Genomic DNA, 22,159 nt, shown 5'->3' on the forward strand with positions numbered 1-22,159 from the left:
TTCTCAGCCATCTGACGATGACACTTCCAACTACTGGAAAATAAATAAATAAATGTGGAAATGGAAATCACGAGGGAGGGAAATAATCTTTTAACGTCTAACAGGCAGAGCCAGAATCAGAAGGGACTTGGAAACGAAGTAGCCCATATGTTTCGCAATTCAATAGGGTAACTTAAAGTTTCTGTTTACAATGCCTGAACAGTTAATGCACCTTCACTAAATGTCAAGTTAGCTTAAGGGCTGATAAAATGATTATACTTATATACTGCAAATGGCAAACATTATCAGTTAAGCAAGCAAGGAAGTATAGGTTACTGGATAAGTCAACATAATTTGTTTCCTTGGATACACTCTTTAGCTCTTATCAAGCCAGCAAGCAAGGAAGTATAGGTTACTGGATAAGTCAACATAATTTGTTTCCTTGGATACACTCTTTAGCTCTTATCAAGCCAGCAAGCAGAGCTTGCTACCAGAGATAAAAAACAATTGGTTTTCCTTTAAGTAAACCCCAGCTAACTGTTTTTACCTAATAGTGTAACACAGACCTTCGAAGCAAAATGGCTCACCAAAACTTTGTTCCAGGGATAGCTAGTCAAGATCTCAAGAATGATGTGGAGCTCACAATTTCTGCTAAGTAAATCATTGAACTACTGACTTTTCCTCTTACACAATACCAGAAACATGATTTAAATTTAACAGGAATTTGCTGAATAAGGATGTCCTTTCTAAGTCTGATCCCATGTGTGTGGTTTATGTTCAGCACTTAGATCATTCCTGGGTAGAACATGGCAGGACTGAACAAATCCACAACACATTGAATCCAGAGTACACAACCAAAATATTGATTGGCTACCGCTTTGAAGAACTACAGAAGCTGAAGTTCAAGATTTATGATATTGATAGTAAAAGCACAGTCCTGGATAAGCATGATTTCTTGGGAGAAGCTGAGTGCTCCCTTGGTGAAATTGTTTCTTCACGAAACTTTGTTACAACGCTTCATCACCCGAAAAACAAATACACGGGCCAATTGTGTATTAAAGCTGAAGAAATTGGTTCACTGAAAGAAGACGTCGAATTATTGTTTAGCGCAGAGGGATTCAAAAAGAGCGGCATCCTCAGCAAACCTGACCCTTTCTTAGCCATTTACAAAGAGAGTACTCTTGTTCATCGCACTCCATTCATTAAAGATAACTGCAACCCAGAGTGGCCAAGCTTCGTTCTCCCGATGCGGTTCCTACGTACCAAAGACGAGAAAAGCGTTCCACTAATGCTTCAGTGCTGGAATTGGAACGGAGATGGAAGCCACAAACTAATCGGGGAAGTACAAGTCACTACACAAGAAATTCTAAGTGCCCCCAAAACTTTCTCCCTGAGCGATAAAGTAAATGGATAATCATTTGTTTAGAAAAAGTTCTGTAACTTATTAGCTACTGTTTTGTTTTACAGAAAACAGGAAAAAGCGTTGGAAAACTGTCTTTGCATGAGTCTAAGGTAAGGAAAACGCACACTTTCTTGGATTATGTCTCTGGTGGTACCCAAATTAATTGCACCATAGCAATTGATTTCACTGGTAATCCCGTTAAATAGTTTACTTCTATATCCGTTAGTAAATGGTGTTTCTACATTTCTTACATGCGATAAAAGCTTCGAATGGAACTCCTAGTATGCCCACCTCCTTGCATTATATGGGTCCGACACCCAATCTATATGAACAAGCGTTGTTGTCTGTCGTTACAATCATTCAAGATTACGATAGTGATAAGCATTTCCCAGTTTTGGGATTCGGTGCCAAGGTTCCTCCGAACGGAAATCTATCTCATGAATTTTTTGTCAACTTGAGTGCAAACCCACACTGCTTTGGAGTCGGTGGTATGATCCCTCAGTTAGCAACCTTGCTTTTCTTACCTGTTTTTACCGTTATGATTTTTACAGGAGTGATAGAAGCCTATCGACGATGTCTGCCTTTGATTCAGCTGTATGGACCAACAAATTTTTCTCCGGTGATTAACCACGTCGCGCGCTTTGCTGCAGCCCACTCTAATGGAGACAATTATTTCGTTCTTCTAATTCTTACTGATGGCGAGATAAGCGATTTTCCCGAAACAAAGCAGGTAAGTGGATTTTTAGCTGTAACCCCTTAGCCGATGTCTTTACTAAAATGTAAGTTTATTTTCCAAGGCAATTCATATCAGCCTCGCATTTGCCTATGTCTATCATAATCGTTGGAATTGGTCCTGCCAATTTTTCTTCAATGAAAGAGCTTGACAGCGACAACGGCCGTTTGACGGCTGACGGGCGTTCTGCCGTTCGCGACATAGTTCAGTTTGTATCATTTCGCGATTTCTTGCATCAAGCTGATTCAAGCCGCGCCTCGATAGAGTTAGCTAGTGCATTACTTGCAGAAGTTCCAAACCAGCTAGTTGCTTTTATGAAACTAAAAAAGTTGACACCGAAAATGCCATTCTAATAATAGAACGCTTCCAATATGCGAGTTACACTTTTAGCTTACTCGAGATTCTTTTACTTCTTTCATTTTTTCTTGAAATCGTTCGCTTTTCGTTAATTTTTTTCACTTTCGACTCTTATCCATTTCAATTTAATTGTAGGAATAAATAAATATAGCAAACTACAATTTTATGACGGTGCCGGTGTATGTATGAAAAGATATGCTTTAGTCTCAGTGCTTTTTTGTATCTGTAATTTTACATAATTGAACTCCCCTATCTGTATGTATCATGGCTAGCAACTAACATTAAACGGAGAATAGGAACACACCTGTAACAGCTGCCTTGGTATCGATTGTTAGGTTGGGAACCCTAAATTAGATTGTCTTTCACTAGAATTAGATTGTCTTTCACCAATCGCTAGAAATAGTTAAAATAAAGTGCTCCAATAAAGTAAACAAAGGATCATGCTACAATGGTCCGAACTACAAACCAAATATGGTCTGTTCAATGACTTTGCATGTGGTTCGAACGCGCACATTTGTTTTCTCTAATTTGATTCTTTGTTCAATCATAAAAAGCAAAATTCCTTTAAGTGTATAATTAAAATTAAACTAAAAAATCCTGTTTCAGCTTTAATTTAAGCCTTCAGGTCGGAAACTAATGCCGCATCATAAAAGGGAAAACCGAAAGAAAAAAACCCATTTCCACTTGCGTAGGAACACATTTCTAGTCGATGACGACAGAGACAAGCTGGGCTTGTCTGGGAAAGTAGAACGGGTCGTTCTGTGCGTTGCTCCGTCCGCTAGACGTCAGTTCAGTGATAAGCTAGTGTTTTTGTATATTTCGTTCATGCACCTCACGCCTTGAAGTGAATTTGAAAAGGTTTTTAACTTGCATAGTCACCATTGCATACAGCTACAATACATTTATTGTTCGAAGCACCTAGTCTGTGCAAAACCAAATGTTACGGCTGAAAATCTGTTAACGACATTCTTCAGTTCCTTTTTTCAAGGTTTTTGATATGCTCGTGCACTGTATGTTCTCGTGAAAAAAACAGAAACAACCGAGGATATAGTGTAAGTCCCCGTTTAAAAATTTCTAAAAACTAGTGCAGTGTTAGTGCCTGTAGTGTGTACTGTTGCCTAAAAATCGATAATTGGGTGTCGACCACAAAACATGCTGTCAAACTTTGCACATGGCATGTCGTCTCAGGAACTCGTAGTGGAAGTTGAGCTGACCATCTCAGCTAAGTAATATATTTTTAAAATTATTATATCTGAGGCTGTGTTATAGGCTAAATATTTTTATCTTCATTCAGGTCTTTGCTGAACAAGGATGTTATGTCCAAGTCAGATCCCATTTGTCTTGTTTACATCCAGCTCCCAAATAACTCCACATGGCAAGAGCACGGCAGAACCGAAGTCATGAAGAATAACTGCAATCCAGAATTTGCTACGAAGATTATAATCGGCTATCGCTTTGAGGAACAGCAGAAGCTAAAATTTAAAATTTATGACATAGATGGTTCCAGTCCTGTGTTGGATGATCATGATTTCCTAGGAGAGGCTGAATGTTCTCTGGGTCAGATCGTCTCTTCTGTAAATTTTGTAACAGCGCTTCGCCATCCCAGTTTCAAGAGCAAGGGGCAGTTGTTCATTCGTGCAGAAGAAATTGACGACTCACCTAAGGAAGAGGTTGAATTCCTTTTCAGTGCTGAGGGATTCAAGAAAAGCGGTTTCTTCAGCAAACCAGATCCATTTTTAGAAATTTTTAGAGAAAACACCGTAGTCCATCGCACAGAGTTCATTAAGAACAATTGCAATCCGCAATGGCCGAAATTTACAGTACCAATGCGAGCGCTATGCACAAAAAATGGCCAAGATGTCAAGCTTTTACTTCGGTCCTGGAATTACAATAAGAATGGAAACCATAAACTGATTGGGGAAATCGACGTTACCAGAAATGGAATTTGTAATGCTCCTCAAACATTTAATCTTATGAATAAGGTAAAACTGGAAAATTTTAACTTTTCAATTTAAGTGAAATATGGTACAACCGACATACGTATTCTGCGATTATGCGCAGGGTAAAATATCTGGAAAACTTTACGTGAAAGAAGCTGTCCCCAAACGAACGTACTCTTTTCTCGACTACGTTATGGGAGGCACTCGATTGAACTGTACAATCGCAATTGATTTTACGGGTAAACTCGCTTTCTAAACTCGCATACTGTCATGGTTCATATAATGAGCAAAACAATCCTATAACGTATATTCAGCTTCGAATGGCAGTCCGAACACTATGGGATCTTTACATTACATGGGGCCTTCTCCTACAGCGTACGAGCAAGCGCTACAGTCCGTCGTCTCGATCATCCAAGATTATGACAGCGATAAACAGTTTCCAGTACTAGGCTTTGGAGCACTTTTACCGCCCAATGGCTCCTTGTCCCATGAATTTTTCGTCAACATGTCTTCAAATCCATACTGCACAGGCGTTGAAGGTTAGCGATTAGTTTTACTCTTTGAATTTTCCGCGCAGTGTTTATTAATTTACAATTTTTTCGCCGTTAAAAACGAATATTGCGTAGGCGTAATCGAGGCATACAGAAATTGTCTGCCGGTTGTTCAGTTGCATGGGGCCACAAACTTTGCTCCGGTAATCAACCACGTCACACGCTTTGCCTCTACCTATCCTAATGGGGATCATTATTTCATTCTTCTTATTCTGACCGATGGAGCCATTTCTGATATGCATGATACTAAGGAGGTAGAAAAGTGAATTAATAATTATAATTTTGTTTCAAACATCTGAGAGTGGTTTTCTTTGCTTGGAACTCAACAGGCCATCATCGCTGCGTCCCACTTACCGATCTCCATCATCATAGTCGGAATCGGAAATGCAGATTTTTCTTCGATGATGAAATTAGATAGCGACAATCGCAGATTGAATTTAAATGGCAAATTCGCCATCCGTGACATTGTGCAGTTTGTTGCATTTCGCGATTTTTTAAGTGGGGCTGATTCGGATTGGGCTTCTCGTGAATTAGCTAGGGCTCTTCTTGCTGAAGTGCCTACCCAATTCTTAGCCTTCATGAAATATAAAAACATAACACCGAAAGGGGAAGGAAGCCACTTAATTTAACATATGTACTAAATGAAAATGAATGTGTTAAAAGCATTCTTTATGTTGAATAAACGAAATTTATGTGATTACTGTTGCAAGTATAATTGATTAAGATTTTCTGATACTTTTTGTTTTGTTTTCCTATTCTAATCCTATTCTTAGTTTCTTACTAGTAAGAAGTTGAACTAGTAGGAAATGGAAATTTCCAACTTTACTTGAAGTATTGCTATGGTACTAGTGCAGCCATCAATACCCATGGCAGTTAGAAGTTGTCTGCAATGGCAGCAGCCACGTGAATGACGGGTTGCTTGTCAAACAACGTGCTCACCGTAATACTGGCAAAGGTTTCTCCTTCTAAAATACCAGAGCTTTGATTAGGGCTGTAAGTTCAAAGCTAGTTCATCATGGAGTCGAAAGGGATGCAAAATGCCAGAAAAATGTTGGAAAAGCTTGGATGGTCTGAAGGTACTAGTTGATAATTTTATTTAATAATTATTTACATTAATCATTTTTATTTTATTGTGCTCACGAATTAATTATATTTTGTGTAAGGCAGTGGACTAGGATTGAATGAAAATGGTATTACAGAAGCTATCAAACCATCTGGAAAATTTGACCAATCTGGTATTGGCCACAAAACATACAATGACTTCCAGTGGTGGGATCATGCATTCAATAAAGCTGCACAAGCCTTTGAAATTAAAGTAACAGATGACCAGGGAGCTGTTGTTGAAAAGACAAAGGCCATAGGGAAAATCAAAACAAAAAAGGGAAGTTCAAACCTCAAGCAGGCTGACTTAGCATATGGAGTCTTTCATAAGACTGGAACATTGCACAATGGTATAATAGAATCCAAGGAAAACACCTACGAGCTTAAAGAAGAAACTGACTTCTCCCTTAAGTTGAGTGATGAGGAGCTTTTCAAGCTTTGCAATGGATTAACTGCACATAAGTAAAAATATAAAAAAATATTATTGCTTTTATGAGTATAACCTATGGTGCTATTTTATTTCACTTTTTTTTTTTAGAGGTGCTAGACATGGACTGACAGCTAGTGGAAAGCTAGCAAGAATAGCTAAGCAAGAAGCTGCATTGCTAGCAAGTATGAATGCCAGTGACAACAAAACACCTCATCAACCAGAAACAAAAAAGAAAAAAAAGAAATCTGCCAAATCTAGCAAGGATGACAATATGATGCAGACATCTAGTGAATGTGATACAGTTGTATCTTGTGTTGAGAATGTAATTCTGTGTGAAAAAATTACCAAACTCAAGAAGAAGAAAAAATCAAGGAAAGAAACAGAATGTGAAGTTGGTGAATTTGATAAATATCAAAATGCTCTGATATCAGTTGAGGAAAAAGACATTGTTCATAATAAAGCTGAGAAAAGAAAAAAGAAGAAGGAACTCCGTAATGGCGATGGCGAAAATTTGTTATCTGAACCAATTGAAGAAATCAGTCAAGAACCCCATAAGAAAAAGAAGAAATCAAAGAGCCATAAAAGTGAAACTCAGCATCTCCTGTTAGAAGAATCTGTGGAACAAATTTGTGAAGAACCTAAAAAAAAAAAAAAGAAAAAATCTTCTCAAAATGTTTGACATTTAACGACTATGTATATGAATTTCCTAGGAATGATAAATAAAACGTTTTCGACCAAGCTTCCCGAAAAAATTTCTAAATTGATATTCGACAACAACGTTAGAGTTTGTGGACAAATATGTAATTAAAAATGTAATCTGAAATTTTTTAAATTTATTCTTTAGGTAATAAAAGTCGGTTAGGTAGAAATTTAAGCAGGCATTGGCTAGACAGTTGCGACAGTCATAGATTACAAAAATATCTCTTAGGGATTATGTCGATTGCCTGCATGCTTATATTTACGAAGTAGGTAGGTTCCGCAAGAGAGAATAGCTTATGTGGATTAGACATAGGATACTACAGTTCCTTATACACTATAGTCGACGACGAATTATTAATGTGGCATTGGAGAGTTTAACTCTGCAAAGTCCTTAGGTTTAGGCCTTAAACCCACAAATAACGATTACAACAGAGACATTTCTAAGATAACCTTACTTCCGAACCTACTGACTGGTCAGCTAGCACCGAAGTGTAACAGGAAGTTCCAAATCAAATACTGTTTTAAAAGAATTCCGAACTAGCTTAGACAGAATGCGAAGTTCATAAACAGTTGCAATAGTTGAGATTCACGTTTCAGCTAACATTTGGTGGCCCTAAAAAGGGCCGTTTGAAAATCAAAAGTTAACAAATGCAGTTAAGCACGTTCACCACGGATTCGGCGGGCAAGTTGGATGTCCTTGGGCATGATGGTAACTCGCTTAGCGTGAATGGCACACAAATTGGTGTCTTCGAATAAACCCACCAAATAGGCCTCGCTGGCCTCCTGGAGGGCCATGACAGCTGAGCTCTGGAAACGCAGGTCTGTCTTGAAATCTTGGGCGATTTCTCTCACACTGCTGACACATAAGCTGCTCTCGTCTACTGTCACATAAGCTGTTCATCCCCTCGCGTACCTAAAACCAGTAAGCTTAAACTGTATGAATTTAATGAAGTTGGCTAATACGGCGTGGAATTAGTTTACCATTCTTTCAGCATTCAGGTAGCTATAAGATATTATATGTCAAATTTAGTTTTCCTTGTGATGTTGATTTTGATCGACATTCTTAATTTACCAAGTTTATTTCCTAACTCTTAATTTGTCTTCAGAAATACTTAATGGCTAGTATAGAAAGCAGTACAAACGGAGTCTTAATGTAAACAAATTTTCTTCCCTTGAAAAGTAGCTATGCATTAAGTTTTTACTGAAATTTTTTAAAAACTGTATCTCTTAACATTAATTGAATATTCCCTGAACCAATAATTGATCAAAGAACCACTGTTTTCCACATCCAAGTTATGTGAAACGCCGAATTCGTTGCAGGAAGCAATGGGCGGGCAACAACTTTTCGTTGGAATAATTTGTGGCTCTGAAAAGAGCCGTTTGATGGTCTGCAACAAAGATTTAAGCACGTTCACCGCGGATACGACGAGCCAGCTGGATGTCCTTAGGCATTATGGTAACTCGCTTGGCATGAATGGCACACAAGTTGGTGTCTTCGAAAAGACCCACTAAGTAAGCCTCGCTTGCCTCTTGTAAAGCCATAACTGCTGAGCTCTGAAAACGCAAGTCGGTTTTGAAATCCTGAGCAATTTCTCTGACCAACCGTTGGAACGGCAACTTGCGGATCAGAAGCTCAGTCGACTTCTTGATAACGGCGAATCTCACGTAGAGCGACGGTACCAGGGCGATATCGATGGGGTTTCTTAACACCACCAGTGGCCGGGGCACTCTTACGAGCAGCCTTAGTGGCCAACTGTTTACGGGGCGCTTTGCCACCAGTGGATTTACGAGCGGTCTGTTTGGTACGAGCCATGTTGTAAGAATGAAGAATTGGGATAGTGAAATGTTGGGAAATATCCAGTTTATATAGGGCTTAGGACGACAGGGGACGGATGGAACTTTATTCCCATTAGTCAGAAAAAAAAATTGGGGGGAAGTGGGCGGTTGTTTACTTGAGTGGTGGTGTCCGTTGGGGGAAACCAGGGCTTTAGCCAATGGGGATTGAACTGTTGGGTATATAAAGAGACTTCACCAAAAGTTATATCTCAACGCTTTGAGTTACTCAAACCCAACATGACTGGTCGTGGCAAAGGAGGTAAAGGTCTTGGCAAAGGTGGCGCTAAACGTCATCGTAAAGTTTTGCGTGACAACATCCAGGGTATCACTAAACCTGCTATCCGTCGTCTTGCCCGTCGTGGTGGTGTCAAGCGAATTTCTGGTTTGATCTACGAAGAGACACGTGGTGTTTTGAAGGTGTTCCTTGAAAATGTCATTCGTGACGCTGTGACATACACGGAACACGCCAAGAGAAAGACGGTGACGGCTATGGATGTCGTATACGCGCTGAAACGCCAAGGACGCACTTTATACGGTTTTGGCGGTTAAATCTCGTTTGTTTCGGTCTGACCTAAATACAACCGGCCCTTCTCAGGGCCATCAAAATTAAAAGAAACTGAACTCGTTGACAGTTAAACTAGTTATTACAAGATAAGTATTTTTTCTGTTAGAGAAAAACAAGTTAAACCACGTCTATAATATCTTTTTGCATTGTACCTATTGTGCACGTATCATGCAAAAGCTTTCTGGAAGTGGGAGATTTTGTTTGCATACTAATGTTATAATCTGTAGTTGAGAACTTTTCTTACGACATACATTAAACTCAATAAGCAGCAGCGGTTAATGTCTGCGGTCAAACTTTAGCCTGTCCCAAAAATCATGTATTTTATTCTTTAAATGTAGCTTGGAATCCAATTAAACATGACATCTTTCGAAACGTAAGTTTCACGGTCACATATTTTGGCGAATAAACTATGGCAGCGAAGCTTCCTTTATGGAGGGTCCTAATAATAGGAATTGAACTGCGAAGGTTGGAATGGGAATACAAGTGCAAATTTCACACTCGTCTCTAATAGACATCAGAAAGAAATTAATGTAAAAATAGAAGCTTTCCATCCGATCTTAATCTCTGATTGTGGTATTCTAGTTAAAGTTCTGCTGGTAGATGCTGAAGTGTATGTCGTAGATAATGAAGTTTTGTTGCAACGTTTTCTCTTTCTTTAAGATTTGGTGGCCCTGAAAAGGGCCGATTGGTTTAGGGAAGTGGGGACCATTTACTTAGTGCTGGTATACTTGGTTACTGCCTTTGTGCCTTCAGACACAGCGTGTTTGGCCAATTCACCAGGCAAGCAGAAGACGGACAGCCGTTTGGATCTCGCGGCTCGTGATGGTCGATCGCTTGTTGTAGTGAGCAAGACGAGAGGATTCTCCAGCGATGCGCTCAAAGATGTCGTTGACGAAGCTGTTCATGATCGTCATGGCTTTGGAGGAGATGCCAGTGTCGGGATGGACCTGCTTCAATACTTTGTAGATGTAGATGGCATAGCTCTCCTTCCTCTTGCGCTTCTTCTTCTTGTCTCCTTTGGCAATATTCTTCTGGGCCTTGCCCGCTTTCTTTGCTGCTTTTCCGCTGACCTTTGGAGGCATTTTGAGGTTGTTAGAGAGGATAAGTCAGAAAACTCTGATAACTCTGAGAAGTTGTAAGAGAAATTTATATGAAATGGGCACCCTATGTTCTCCTGAAAGTAGCCAATTTCATTGACCTGCAGCCAATGACTATGAAGATAAGGGCAGATGTTCCGGGCACATGATACAAAGGGTGGCTTAAGGGAACAACCAATGAAAATGCTTACAAATTTGTGTGTACAAAGATAGCAACGGCGGGAAACTGTATCTGCTTTACTATTGGCTACCAAAGTTTATCTCGGGTTTTGCATCCCATCTACAAGGTATATAAACCACAATTTTCAAATACATAACCATCATTTTCGGTCCACTCGAGATTGAACACTATTTCAACTAACTTGTAAGCTCATTATGTCTGGTCGTGGCAAAGGAGGCAAAGCAAAGGGAAAGTCAAAGACTCGCTCCAGCAGGGCCGGACTCCAATTTCCCGTCGGTCGTATCCACCGAATGCTCCGCAAGGGCTCGTACGCTGAGCGTGTCGGTGCTGGTGCCCCTGTCTACCTGGCTGCCGTCATGGAGTACTTGGCCGCTGAGGTACTCGAGTTGGCCGGTAACGCAGCTCGTGACAACAAGAAGACCCGTATCATCCCTCGCCACTTGCAATTGGCCATCCGCAACGATGAAGAGTTGAACAAACTTCTCTCTGGTGTCACCATCGCTCAGGGTGGTGTTTTGCCAAACATCCAGGCTGTTCTCTTACCTAAGAAGACCGATAAGCCCGCAAAGGCTTAAAATTCTTGTTTTATTTCAACCAACCGGTCCTTTTCAGGGCCACTAGTACGAACAGAAACGATTAATCTCTATCTGTTTATTTACAATTAATCTTCACAAGATAAGGTAATTATACTTAAGGTAGACAAATCCTTTTATATTATACATTCCGTGCTCTCAATACCTCAATTTCTTGTTCGTAGGTTGTTTATCTCCTGGCCTTCTCAAATAGCGTAATAATTTTTAGTTACCAAACCGTGTTTTGCTTACAACCTTTTCCTATAGACAAATTCATGCTAGAGAGAAAAGCTGTGACACTCTTTCGTTTCCGTGTTGAATTTAGTTCCGCAATTACGCAGTTATTGGCTTCACCCTGAACAGTTACAGCGCCATTTCTTTGCGAAAATAATTTTCACTATTAGGAAGCAACTAGGCGTGAAAATTTCAACAAGGAAAAAGTATGTTGTGCTTAGCTTTATTTGATTTTCACTACCCACTACCTAAGTGTAATCGAATCCCTCGTTCATGAAGCTCGATGAAGAATAAAAATCGCCCAAGCTTAGCTAAATGTAAGTATTGACCTAAACGAAAGTTGTCTCGTACTTGGTATAAATTTTTCGGGTCGCTCCTTTCCTTACGTTAGAGAACTGCTAAATAACTGGAAACTTAACAAGAAGTCATGGAAACAAAAGTAAGCCGCCCTGCATTGGTTGGTTCCTGAGTCTTTGTTTTCTAGCATACCACCAGATGGCTCTGATTTCCTCTATTTTTCTTCCAAAGCCTTAATTCTCGTTCTCATGGGGGTACTCTGCGGGATTCATTTCACAACCACTTGTTGCCTCCCGCTATGAGTTGCTAGGTTAGAAAGTATTGTTCTCTCTTTATTGTACATTTTGCGTCAAGGAAGTTTTCTTTTAGGTTTGTACTTTCCAGTTTCTTGTAGTAAACTAAGTTTGCTTCCTTTTAGAAACCAGGAAAAGTGCTGTCACTCTTTTCTAGCCAATTGTTTTGAGGGCCGTTGTTACAGTTTGATAAAACCTTTCCGGGACGATAAAATCAGACATTCCCAATTCTTGATGGTGTCGGTCGAAGACGCATCAGCGGTGGAGCCCGCCAAGATCCATTGTATAACAAACGTGAACAATTTTTCTCAAACTACTACACTTCTCCTTGATGGAGATAATTCAACAAGAGCTGAGTGTTCAATTAGCACTTCCTCCATTTCTGATACGAAAGAATCTTCAAAGCCATTCCTTTCATTGGAAGGTGTTTGCCAGACGACTGGCTTCATCAACAGTCAGAATCAACAGGTGGCAAAGTTTCCAAGTAATGTTCGCTTTGTTGTTCAACCAGTAGCAGAGGACAATATCAGTAAAGCAAATGGTGAATCTGATGAAGAAGACAAACACCATAATCTTTCTGCCCACTCTTTTACCTTCCCTGGTGCCAATGCATCTGCAGATGACATAAATGGACATTACAGTAAATTGATATTTATAAAGTTTTCCAGCATTTTTTGTTTAATTTGCTGATGAATATATTTTTCAGATTATTGGGGATCTGATCCCCATGCCCAGCTGACGGTCCGGTCGATGGCTTCTATCGGTCTCGGATCTTCTAACGGTAGAAAAATCCACATGCGAAGAGTTCACACCACAGGCGCGGATCTGGTATCTCCACTTTTAATTTCTCCGAATGGCGAAACAATCCAGACACCGTGGACCTTTCCAACTATAACGTATGTTTCATTTCAGCAATATTGGCCTTTTTTATCACTCGTTGTGTTTACATCGTGATTCTAATTACTGCCCTTTATGGGGCCTCTAGCTGAATATTCCAAAGCTCGATAGCAGAATAGCGACGGTATTCGTCTTTACTGACAATACCGGAAGAGGAGGCAGTGACAGGAATTTCGAGATAAAATCTGCCTTTTTCTGGTTGAATTTCCGATTAGAGACCTTCAAATTATTCAGCAGCGGATTTTACCGTTATTTGGCCAGATATGATGTCCTTGTACTGGATCGATTTGTCAGGCGCTGAAAAAATAATAGGAAGCCAAGCCAAATTGCGGGGTTTCTGTATTTTGTTTCCTCAATGTAAATGACATGTTGTCGCTCCGGTAGAAAGCCGCTTTGGAAATGTCGGTCACGGTGTTCAAGTTTGCTAACCTTGGAGCATGTCCCTCAACACCGTTCGTTATAATGAATGCGACATGGGAAACAAGAGGAAGGAAACACTCAATGAGTGATATGTCCGAAACCGATTTCTCAATTTAGGTCCTAGGAGAAAGTTTGATCAAAAATTTATAGGTTGTGTAAGTGAACTTCTTGAAGCTCAAAGACTGTCAATAAGGGACGTCCTTTTTATGTAAGCCAACTTTTTCTTTTCTACTTTTGGCTATTGCGAGGAAGGAAAGACATTGTATTTGAAATTCTGCTCACGCCCGAATCAACGTTGACAACTGATTGAACGTGAATTGCTTTTAATTTGGCTTTTAACAATGACTAGACTGCTAAACGTTTGTGGAGGCTTTGTCTACCAATGAAAACTGGTATTTCAAAATATTTTTGTCGAATTTTCCAATTCCGATGTTTTCCACGCCATTGCTAATACTGTCATGACTGCGTTCATTGGTTTTCTGAAGTTCATTCCGATTGACTGACTTTGTTTATTTTCCGCTTGATGGGGTGGAATTATTAGAAATTTGATATCATTTGCCGACTTTTTTTTAATCAATAGAAAGAACATTAGTGGGATGCTTGATGGGCCAGTGGATGGTGGATCAAGCAGCAGTGATGAATCTTATTCCGACACGAGGAAAAACAAGAATAAATTACGAGTTAGAAGACGTCGCCATAGTTTACGAACGGATCGCTACACAGGCCAGACATGGGGCTCTAAAGTGGAATTTCTGCTGGCCTGTGTTGGCTTTGCAGCCGGATTAAGCAATATCTGGCGATTCCCTTACACGGCCTTTAAAAGCGGAGGAGGTGATTAGTATTCCAAAAACATAATAATCTCTCGATTGTTGAATATTGACAAATATGCTTCACCTTATCTTTCAGGGGCGTTTCTCATTCCTTACTGCATCATGGTGCGCCAATTTCATTATCTTTATTTTATTTAGTCTTTCGTCTTTGTCGTTTTAAAGATTAATTGATGATGGATTGGATTCAATCAGGTCTTCCTGTGCGGCATTCCGATGCAGATATTAGAATTGGCTGTAGGCCAGTACACACGTGAAGGCCCCGTGGAAGCAATGAGGAACATTTGTCCACTTTTCTCAGGTCTTTTACGATTTTAAAGAACAATGATGTGATAAAACAAGTTTTTCTTATTTGTGTTTACTGGATGACGCCGGAATTTTGGATTTTATAGGTGTTGGAATTGGCATGGTACTCTTCAGCATGCTTCTTAGCTCGTACTACAGTGTGGTGATGTCATGGGCCATGCTCTACCTTGGCTCGTCTTTCACTTCGCAGCTTCCATGGACCCATTGCAACAACACTTGGAACACGGAATTCTGTCGCCAAGGTGCGTCATGCCGCCTCATCGAAGATCATTGTGTAAAACCCAGTGACAAAGCGTAAAGCTATTACAGCGTTTCCGTTGTTATTGTTTTGAAAAAAAAGCAGGTTCACTGCCTATTACTGCCCGTTCGGACGAAAACGTCACTGGAGTCCAACGGCTTATAGCCATTGAGTTTTCCAATAGTTCATCTCGCTTGAGGACTCCCGGCCAAGAGTTCTTCGAGTAAGTAGCTTAAATAAAAAAATTTGTTGTTACCATACGATACATTTTAACCTTTACATTGCAGTCGCCGAATTCTGCAGATGACTGACAGAGTGACCGATATGGGTGAAGTCCAACTGGAGCTGGCAATCTGCTTGCTAATCGCATGGATCCTGCTTTACGTAACTATTCGTAAAAGTGTCCGTTGGTCAGGTACCATGGCGGAGGTCGTTGGTTAACTTTCTTTTGTCTAACGAGCTTTTCGGCTACAATATGCAGGAAAAGCGGTTTACGTCACGGCCACCCTTCCATACTTCTTGTTATTGGCACTGACTGGCAGAGCGTTAACTTTGGATGGAGCTGACGATGGCTTGCGTTACTTCTTTCATCCAGATTGGTCAATCCTGCTCAGCTCGGAGGTAAAAACCCGTTTCATAATCATTTTGAAATCAAACCCATGTTTTTTTATCTGAGTTCTTCTACCGTCTCATTGACTAGGTTCTGGGTGAATGCTCTGGCACAGGCGTTTATGTCGATTGGCATCGCTTATGGCTGTTTAATGGCTTTCGCTAGTTACAACCGTTTTCACAATCCGTTAATTCGTGACGCTCTATGCTTGAGCGTTCTGAACTCATTAACGTCGTTAATAGCCGGCATCATCGTTTTTGCCACCCTTGGCCACACTGCCCTTGTTTACAACGTGCCTATCGATGAGGCTGCGACTGACGGTAACGATCTTTTTAAGTCTTGTGTAACGTTTAAATTAACGCTAATGCATTCGTGGCGGCGTCTCAGTCGAACTGCCCTTTATTTCGGCTGATGCGATTCAGCGCTACAAGGTTATTTTAGTGTCGAAATCACGGATTTTTCTTTTCGTATCTTTCTTTGCAGGTTTGAGTTTATCCCTAGTGATGTATTCGACGGTGGTTTCGCAAATGCCATTTCCCCAATTTTGGAGCGTTTTCCTATTTGTCATGTTTATTTTCATTGGACTGGATACGCAGGTATTTCTATACTCGTCTGGTGTACCGTTTATCATATTTTCTAATTTTAAAATATGGTTTTCTAATAGTTCGCCACAGTGGAAGTAGTTCTTTTGACATTACATCGTTTCACTAAGCAATTTTGTAACAAGAAAGCGGTTTTGATGCCTGACCTCGTTGTGGTTGGCATGTGCATGGCATGCTTCGTCGGAGCCCTTCCTTACATTACGCAGGCACTTTTTTCTCCTAAGAAAAACATTTTGGACTTATCTGACGATTATTCTAAATTGTTTGGTTTTTTGCTTACAGGGTGGAATCTATCTCATGCACCTAACAGATTATTATGTTGCTACTGTGGCTGTTATTTTGCTGGCACTAATTGTAGCGTTTGCAACCGGCGTCCTCTACGGAGCCAGCCGTTTGGCTCGTAACATAAGAGAAATGACAGCCCACAGGCCATCTCCCCTCTTGATAATTTGCTGGGTGGCCTTAACGCCCTTAACTATTCTGGTTAGGCGAAATTATGATAATTATTTTTCACATCTAGTAATTGGAAGTGTTGCTCTTTTAGGGGGTGTGCATTTTCCATTTATGTGACCTAAAAGGATTAGTCTACCATCACGGCACATACGTCTTTCCCGAATGGACGGCTATATTAGGCTGGTCCGTCTTGGCCTTTATCCTCGTACCTGTTCCGCTTTTTGGCATTGTTGCCATTTCTCAAGCTAATGGAAAATCAATCTTTCAGGTATAAGATGAGACGTGGGTAAAAAAAACATCAATCATTCTCTATTATCGAATGATTGAACTTTTCAGAAAATCGGGAACTCGATGAAATCGCAAATTGCTGAGTGTCCCTGCTGCCTCCGCGGTGTTCACGGACTGAAGGATACCCATTCCATGGTTCATTTGGACAATGACGTTAATGGCGGCCCGTATTCTGCCTGTACATTTGCCGAATTTGCAGAAGTAGCTTACCCGGAAGATGGGTCGTATACCGTCACGTCAGCGTCGTCGCTGCCGTTTACACCTTCAACGCTTAACTCTCCTCTAACGCCCACTCTAACCGTCCAGTACCCGTCAGACGAAGATAGTTCGCGCATACTGGCAACCTCAGTTGAAAGTCACCGGTATCAGTCGGATTAAATAAGTTTGCGTTATTAGGTCTCTAGGGCTAACTTCTTTGTTTTTCTTTCTAATTTGTCTCCAACTTTTTTTCCGTTTTCTTTTTCGATGTTCCGGCGTAAGGGTAGATAACGTCAGAGTTACTTTAGTATTGTCGTTTGGTCCATGTCTGAAACCGAATACTCTTCTCTCATTCGACGCTGGGACCAGAACGAAAAAGTTCTATGGAAATCTATCGACCGACGATCCCAATTGTTTTATTTAAAAACAAAAAAACAAAAAAAAATTATAATGTAGGTGACGTTCCTTCTCTTTCTCCGAATTTCTAGTTGAAATCCTTTTCCTTTGTAAAGTACAGAATTTAGATAGAAAAGTAGGAAAGAGGCGAGTAGATTCGTGTGGACGGCACCCAGTAAAAAACCCCACACATCTAGGAATCATAATAGCGATTGCATCATATTTAGTTTATTATTCAGAAATGGCAATATTGCGTGCCGCCGGTCGATCAATGATGTTTATTACCCGACCTCTTGCAGATACCTGCTGTATTCGGTAGTACTCCATTTATACTGTCTCTTTACGTACTACCTTTTTTTTATATTTTAATTGACAGTTTGATTACGGAGAAATAATACAAACCATCACTCTTGAACTGCACTAGCTGAATCGTCTGTAATCGTAGCAGGTTCACTGAATAAGTCCATCGCCGATGTGAGGAAATGCAGCAGTTGGGCCAGCGTTCCTTGGCCCAATCTCTTCCGCCCGTCATTCGGAAAATAAATTCCACGGATCTCGACAGCTTGTTGCGTCAGAACGCTGGCCAGTCGGCGTGTCAGATCGAGCCGAGCATTAGTCGATGTTGGACATAATCGCTGCGCGAAGCGTAATAAATATTCTACGATGTAGCGAGTCGCCTAGTGAAAAACACGTAATCAGCATTGTGTTGGAATAGTTTGTTGTTTTTTTTTACTACTCAGTTAGTAATTAAAACTTTACAAGATGGAAACGAGAAAGGCAGATTGCTGGCTTGTCGGCGTATACGACGATGTTACTCAATTCCTCGTTGGTGAAAATGGGTTGTTTCAGGTGCAGGAGCCAATGCCAAAGGAGCCTGGCCAAGACTTTCGGCTCTTTCTCGGATGACAAGCTTTTCCAGCCAGATTGGCGTCCGTCCAACGTTAGACAATACTCTCTAACTGTTGGATGGGCCAACAAATCTGCTGGCGGGTTAGCCAATAGGCTGTTAATTACTTCTTCAAAAATAACCTATTTTTTGTTTTTGTTTGTGATTTTTTGTTTTCCAATGTAAGATCAGAATTTTAGGAGACCAGATTAGAATGAAACTGTTTTGAATTCTTTGCCTGGGTATTATCACAGTTGAAAACAGAGCCAAAATTGCCCTGTCCGGCCGACACGAGACTATCCGATCCATTTGGTTCTTCGGCCAATCTCAAATTCTCCATAGTTGCCCATCCTTTTAGTTTTCCAAGAACTGGCTACTCATTACAAGGTAAGGACACTTTAATGACTTTTTTTTTTTTTTTACGTTCGTGTCCAGACGCTTGGTACGTCAGTTGTTTCGGATTGTCAACAAAACAAAAGAAGGAGCGAGTAAAAGGCGGTCGACTTTCGTCTAACCAATAGTTGAGCGTCGGAAACGGATCGGCTCGGCAAAGAAACAGCAATCGTTCGCATATCACGTATATGATCTATTACGATAAAGGTAAATTCAAATTGATGACAATTACTTTTCTCGCCCATGTTCGGGGAAACAAGTTATCTTTAAAACCTTTGGAATGTAGCGCAAAGCTCTCGCTTCATAGCCGTGGAGGACCTCCTTCTGATCATCCAAGTGTTGCAAAAGAGTGAAAGGTGGTTTGGCACTCGTAGTCTTAGCTTCAGCTTTGCTAAATATTTTGAAAAGTTCCGTTTCAACGAAAAATAAGGTAAATAATAGAATGGAATACCTGAGACTAAACACGCTGGAGCAGTTTATGAGGAACTGTTCAAATCCCTGAATCATCTGCTTGAACATACAGATTTTAAAAGGGGGAAAAAAAAAACATGACTGGAAAAGCACGTTCAAAAATTTAAAGCTACAATTTCATCACCATCATTTGGCTGGATGTCTGGACGGCATTGGGTCGCTTCTGTCGTACGTGCCGCATGGCTTCAACGGATCGCCATCGAAGACTGTAGATTAGATAGCAGCAGAGCAACACACCAGTTCGACCCAATCCTGCATTCTCATCCGCAAGAAAAAAAAGGAATAATTCTTCGTAACATAAACTTTATAGTTCATAATAATAGACGAAGACATACCTGCGTGACAGTGAACAGCTGCTTTGCCTTGGTTAACGGCGAAAGACAAGACCTTCACCACGTCCAGTAAGCCCTCCAGCGAACCATGGTCATAATCCTTCCATCCAAAGTTGTAGTAGTATACTATTACAAGAGTTGTTCAACGTATAATCACACAAACTATTCAAGTTTAAAATGATGTCAAAATATTGTCCAACTGTCTTTATCCATGAAGATTTCTGGCAGGTAGGAGAAGCCAGATGATGTGAGTGGTGGACCACAGTGTGCGTGCTCGCCTGCGGTTTGCAGATTGATGATCGTCTTGATTCCCAATCTAATTAAAGAATTACTATTTAAAGGCGAAAGTACCGATGTTATCGGACATGACGTTTATACCGAATGAACTGGCCGACGATGTCTTTTTTCTCGATAAGGTTCGAGTTCGGACGTGCCATCGCCAAGATGTTATCAGTCACCCTTACATGGAGAAGATTAAAATGGAAGACTCAATGAACATCACGGCGAATTGTTGTTCGACTAGCGGCAATCGATTCAGTGAATATTTCATCGGTTTTCGTGTACGCCTTGTGTCGAACTAGTGCCCTTCTTTGCAAACCACCTCACTACAACATCTCCCCTTTCGTGAATATTTAAAAGATCTCTAGGTAGTTATCTATTCAAAGTGCGTGCTGGTATTGTTGGTGGCAACTGATCGCGTTGCTGTGGTCAATCGATTTCTCTACAGCGAATCTCTTTACACGTCAATGGACCAACCGCGTATTTTAATCCGCTTTCACTTTATGGGATGAGCCATAAGGTAATGCAGTTGTGAGAATAGAAACGCATTTCCAAGTATATAAATTTCTGTTTTCATACTTGTGTCACGCGTGCACATAAGTAATCGATTTGGCCGTTAGGGAAAAACCCTTATGAAACAGGATATACGTACCAATGGGAAAAAATTCCATCGACGGCCATATCTTCCGCGGACCAACGATCATACGTGTCATATCGGCACTTTCTGCCACCGCAGAAAGCACGGCAAATGACGCCCGCTGGTGTTTTTTTTCGCAAGCCTTCCGACAATTTGGTATAACTGGGATGAGCGACCGCAGCGGATATTTCCGAGTTTTCCGGCGTTTTCGAAAGGGGTTGAAGTACCTTGGCCGGAGACGATGCAGCCGGAACACCGTTCTCGTTTTTTTCGACACTTGAGGATACCACTTTGGATTTTTGCCGAAACAGCAGTGACATATGGCTTCGTCCGGCCATTCTACGAATCGAATGATTTAGCACCTGACCCTACGACTACATCTCGTTTCTCTTTTGGGTATCAGATTGGTACTTGCGCACCATAAAACAAGATCGACGTCGTACGCAAACTGTGCTCTATTGGAACTAGCTGAAGGGCATGACGTCATGAGATTTGTCGACTGTCGGGCGTCTATCAAAGAGCATGTGAAAAGCAACGTTGTACTTATCAGCACGGCACTCCAATTTCTAGAAGAAGCCACTTGTTAACGTCGTTTGTGATACCTCTGAATGGAATCTATTCGATAAGCTCGTGTCGAACTGAAAAGACCTAAGACATCATGCCTAAAGTGTGCCCTCGTTGTCAAGGTAAATTAATATTTTTAGCGTCAAGATTAAATTTCCTCGATTTTTTTCTTTTTTACTTGTGCCTTCTGTCTTTTTTTTTTTACTTTTCTCCGGCTTTGCAATTATTTATTAGTTACACGTGTGTCCTAAAGGTTTCATTCATTTTCATAGGTGTTTGCACGTGTGGGGACGACTGTAAGTGTGGAATGAATTGCGTCAAATGTCCCACGCCGTCGTCGCAAGGGGAAACATGCAAATGCCTAAGCTCAGGTGAAATTTGATATTAAAAGCCATATCATAATTTATAACTTACTGCTTTTTTAAATTGCTGTAGGACACTGCACGTGTGGAACCAATTGCAAATGTGGAGCAAGCTGTATTTGTAAATCTTCATCTTGCTGTAAATGAAGAGCTTCGTAAACGTTTCGTCGTCGTCAGAAAAAGAATTGTTTCAGCACATATCTAAATCATATTATATTTTTCTTCTTTCTTTTGCTCTCGATCTGAAAATATTCTAAAAGTAGATAATACAATGTATAAAGTCACTTCCATACTTATGCTTTCGAGGATTGGTTAGGATTGTCAGCCAGTTGTGTAGACTGTAGTGATACAGGTCTTATGAACTTCCTTATGGAGTCCAGTTGCTCTCAGAAGAAGAGCATCAGTTTTCTTTTCCTGAGGGTAAAGTCATATGAAAAGGATAATTAAGCAGACATGGAGTCAATTAAGCATCCTGAAAAATGGGGAGCCCAGTATAAAGTTATGTTCTAAAGTCACATAGTACATTATGCGACTCATGACGTTCGGTGCATGAATAAATAATCTAAGGGAATAAAGAATAAAAATCAAACGCATATTGGGATATTTTGTTACACTTCTTACTAGCAGAAGTCTTTTTATATTATGTCTATGGCTGGAATTTCCCGCGTAACCATTAGCTTCATTTACCATTGCCATTTTCGTAAATATATCTTATTTGCCGCCTTGACTTGGC

The 22,159-nt window shown here is 40.5% G+C and overlaps 9 protein-coding genes across 15 annotated transcripts; 6 read left to right on the forward strand and 3 right to left on the reverse strand.

Annotated features, from left to right (window-relative positions):
- The first annotated feature begins 33 nt into the window (after window positions 1-33).
- Window positions 34-2,774, forward strand: LOC116921748 (copine-8). 3 transcript variants are annotated; one of them, XM_045172502.1, is made up of 7 exons: window positions 34-167; window positions 534-634; window positions 700-1,381; window positions 1,447-1,570; window positions 1,645-1,869; window positions 1,933-2,115; window positions 2,166-2,774. In XM_045172502.1, exons 2-7 carry the CDS (start codon window positions 558-560, stop codon window positions 2,465-2,467), a joined length of 1,593 nt encoding a protein of 530 aa, XP_045028437.1. In that variant the 5' UTR covers window positions 34-167; window positions 534-557; the 3' UTR covers window positions 2,468-2,774. The 3 variants fall into 3 exon arrangements, with proteins under 3 accessions (XP_045028437.1, XP_032783983.2, XP_045028436.1); XM_032928092.2 differs by having other exon boundaries at window positions 1,933-2,111; window positions 2,179-2,774; XM_045172501.1 differs by having other exon boundaries at window positions 41-116; window positions 527-634; window positions 1,933-2,111; window positions 2,179-2,774.
- A 316-nt stretch (window positions 2,775-3,090) lies between these two features.
- On the forward strand, window positions 3,091-5,659 carry LOC116921747 (copine-8). The gene is made up of 6 exons (XM_032928090.2): window positions 3,091-3,697; window positions 3,766-4,453; window positions 4,533-4,650; window positions 4,726-4,950; window positions 5,038-5,216; window positions 5,292-5,659. Exons 1-6 carry the CDS (start codon window positions 3,624-3,626, stop codon window positions 5,589-5,591), a joined length of 1,584 nt encoding a protein of 527 aa, XP_032783981.2. The 5' UTR covers window positions 3,091-3,623; the 3' UTR covers window positions 5,592-5,659.
- Window positions 5,660-5,824: 165 nt separating this feature from the next.
- LOC116921758 (G patch domain-containing protein 4) lies at window positions 5,825-7,231 on the forward strand. Its single transcript, XM_032928111.2, has 3 exons — window positions 5,825-6,038; window positions 6,126-6,525; window positions 6,602-7,231. The coding sequence occupies exons 1-3, from the start codon at window positions 5,978-5,980 to the stop codon at window positions 7,170-7,172; spliced, it is 1,032 nt and encodes a 343-aa protein (XP_032784002.2). The 5' UTR covers window positions 5,825-5,977; the 3' UTR covers window positions 7,173-7,231.
- Window positions 7,232-8,217: 986 nt separating this feature from the next.
- On the reverse strand, window positions 8,218-9,185 carry LOC116921775 (histone H3). Its single transcript, XM_032928128.2, is given in 2 exon segments — window positions 8,218-8,833; window positions 8,835-9,185. Coding segments are annotated over 2 exon segments (411 nt in total). The 5' UTR covers window positions 9,006-9,185; the 3' UTR covers window positions 8,218-8,593.
- Window positions 9,069-9,634, forward strand: LOC116921773 (histone H4). The gene has a single exon (XM_032928126.2). The coding sequence runs from the start codon at window positions 9,266-9,268 to the stop codon at window positions 9,575-9,577; it is 312 nt and encodes a 103-aa protein (XP_032784017.1). The 5' UTR covers window positions 9,069-9,265; the 3' UTR covers window positions 9,578-9,634.
- Window positions 9,635-9,905: 271 nt separating this feature from the next.
- Window positions 9,906-11,089, reverse strand: LOC116921770 (histone H2B.3). The gene is given in 2 exon segments (XM_032928122.2): window positions 9,906-10,377; window positions 10,379-11,089. Coding segments are annotated over 2 exon segments (372 nt in total). The 5' UTR covers window positions 10,676-11,089; the 3' UTR covers window positions 9,906-10,302.
- On the forward strand, window positions 11,031-12,610 carry LOC123471301 (histone H2A). Its single transcript, XM_045172518.1, has one exon. The coding sequence runs from the start codon at window positions 11,066-11,068 to the stop codon at window positions 11,444-11,446; it is 381 nt and encodes a 126-aa protein (XP_045028453.1). The 5' UTR covers window positions 11,031-11,065; the 3' UTR covers window positions 11,447-12,610.
- Window positions 12,502-17,917, forward strand: LOC116921738 (sodium- and chloride-dependent betaine transporter). Of its 2 annotated transcripts, none has more exons than XM_045172490.1 (15): window positions 12,502-12,907; window positions 12,974-13,163; window positions 14,165-14,415; window positions 14,491-14,519; window positions 14,607-14,712; window positions 14,804-14,959; window positions 15,058-15,178; window positions 15,243-15,370; window positions 15,437-15,577; window positions 15,658-15,885; window positions 16,049-16,161; window positions 16,230-16,373; window positions 16,450-16,650; window positions 16,712-16,888; window positions 16,957-17,917. In XM_045172490.1, exons 1-15 carry the CDS (start codon window positions 12,502-12,504, stop codon window positions 17,284-17,286), a joined length of 2,721 nt encoding a protein of 906 aa, XP_045028425.1. In that variant the 3' UTR covers window positions 17,287-17,917. The 2 variants fall into 2 exon arrangements, with proteins under 2 accessions (XP_045028425.1, XP_045028426.1); XM_045172491.1 differs by having other exon boundaries at window positions 15,061-15,178.
- Window positions 17,734-22,141, reverse strand: LOC116921749 (protein tyrosine phosphatase domain-containing protein 1). 4 transcript variants are annotated; one of them, XM_045172497.1, is made up of 12 exons: window positions 22,048-22,141; window positions 20,516-21,988; window positions 19,963-20,043; window positions 19,785-19,900; window positions 19,588-19,710; window positions 19,377-19,504; window positions 19,233-19,288; window positions 19,055-19,172; window positions 18,812-18,974; window positions 18,627-18,757; window positions 18,262-18,531; window positions 17,734-18,179 (listed from the first exon to the last, which is right to left on the reverse strand). In XM_045172497.1, exons 2-12 carry the CDS (start codon window positions 20,836-20,838, stop codon window positions 17,907-17,909), a joined length of 1,782 nt encoding a protein of 593 aa, XP_045028432.1. In that variant the 5' UTR covers window positions 20,839-21,988; window positions 22,048-22,141; the 3' UTR covers window positions 17,734-17,906. The 4 variants fall into 4 exon arrangements, with proteins under 4 accessions (XP_045028432.1, XP_045028431.1, XP_045028430.1 ...); XM_045172496.1 differs by having other exon boundaries at window positions 18,627-18,739; window positions 19,055-19,288; XM_045172495.1 differs by having other exon boundaries at window positions 19,055-19,288.
- Window positions 22,142-22,159: the final 18 nt, after the last annotated feature.

This window comes from Daphnia magna, linkage group LG4 (genome assembly GCF_020631705.1).
Source record: "Daphnia magna isolate NIES linkage group LG4, ASM2063170v1.1, whole genome shotgun sequence".
Classification (NCBI taxonomy): domain Eukaryota; kingdom Metazoa; phylum Arthropoda; class Branchiopoda; order Diplostraca; family Daphniidae; genus Daphnia; species Daphnia magna.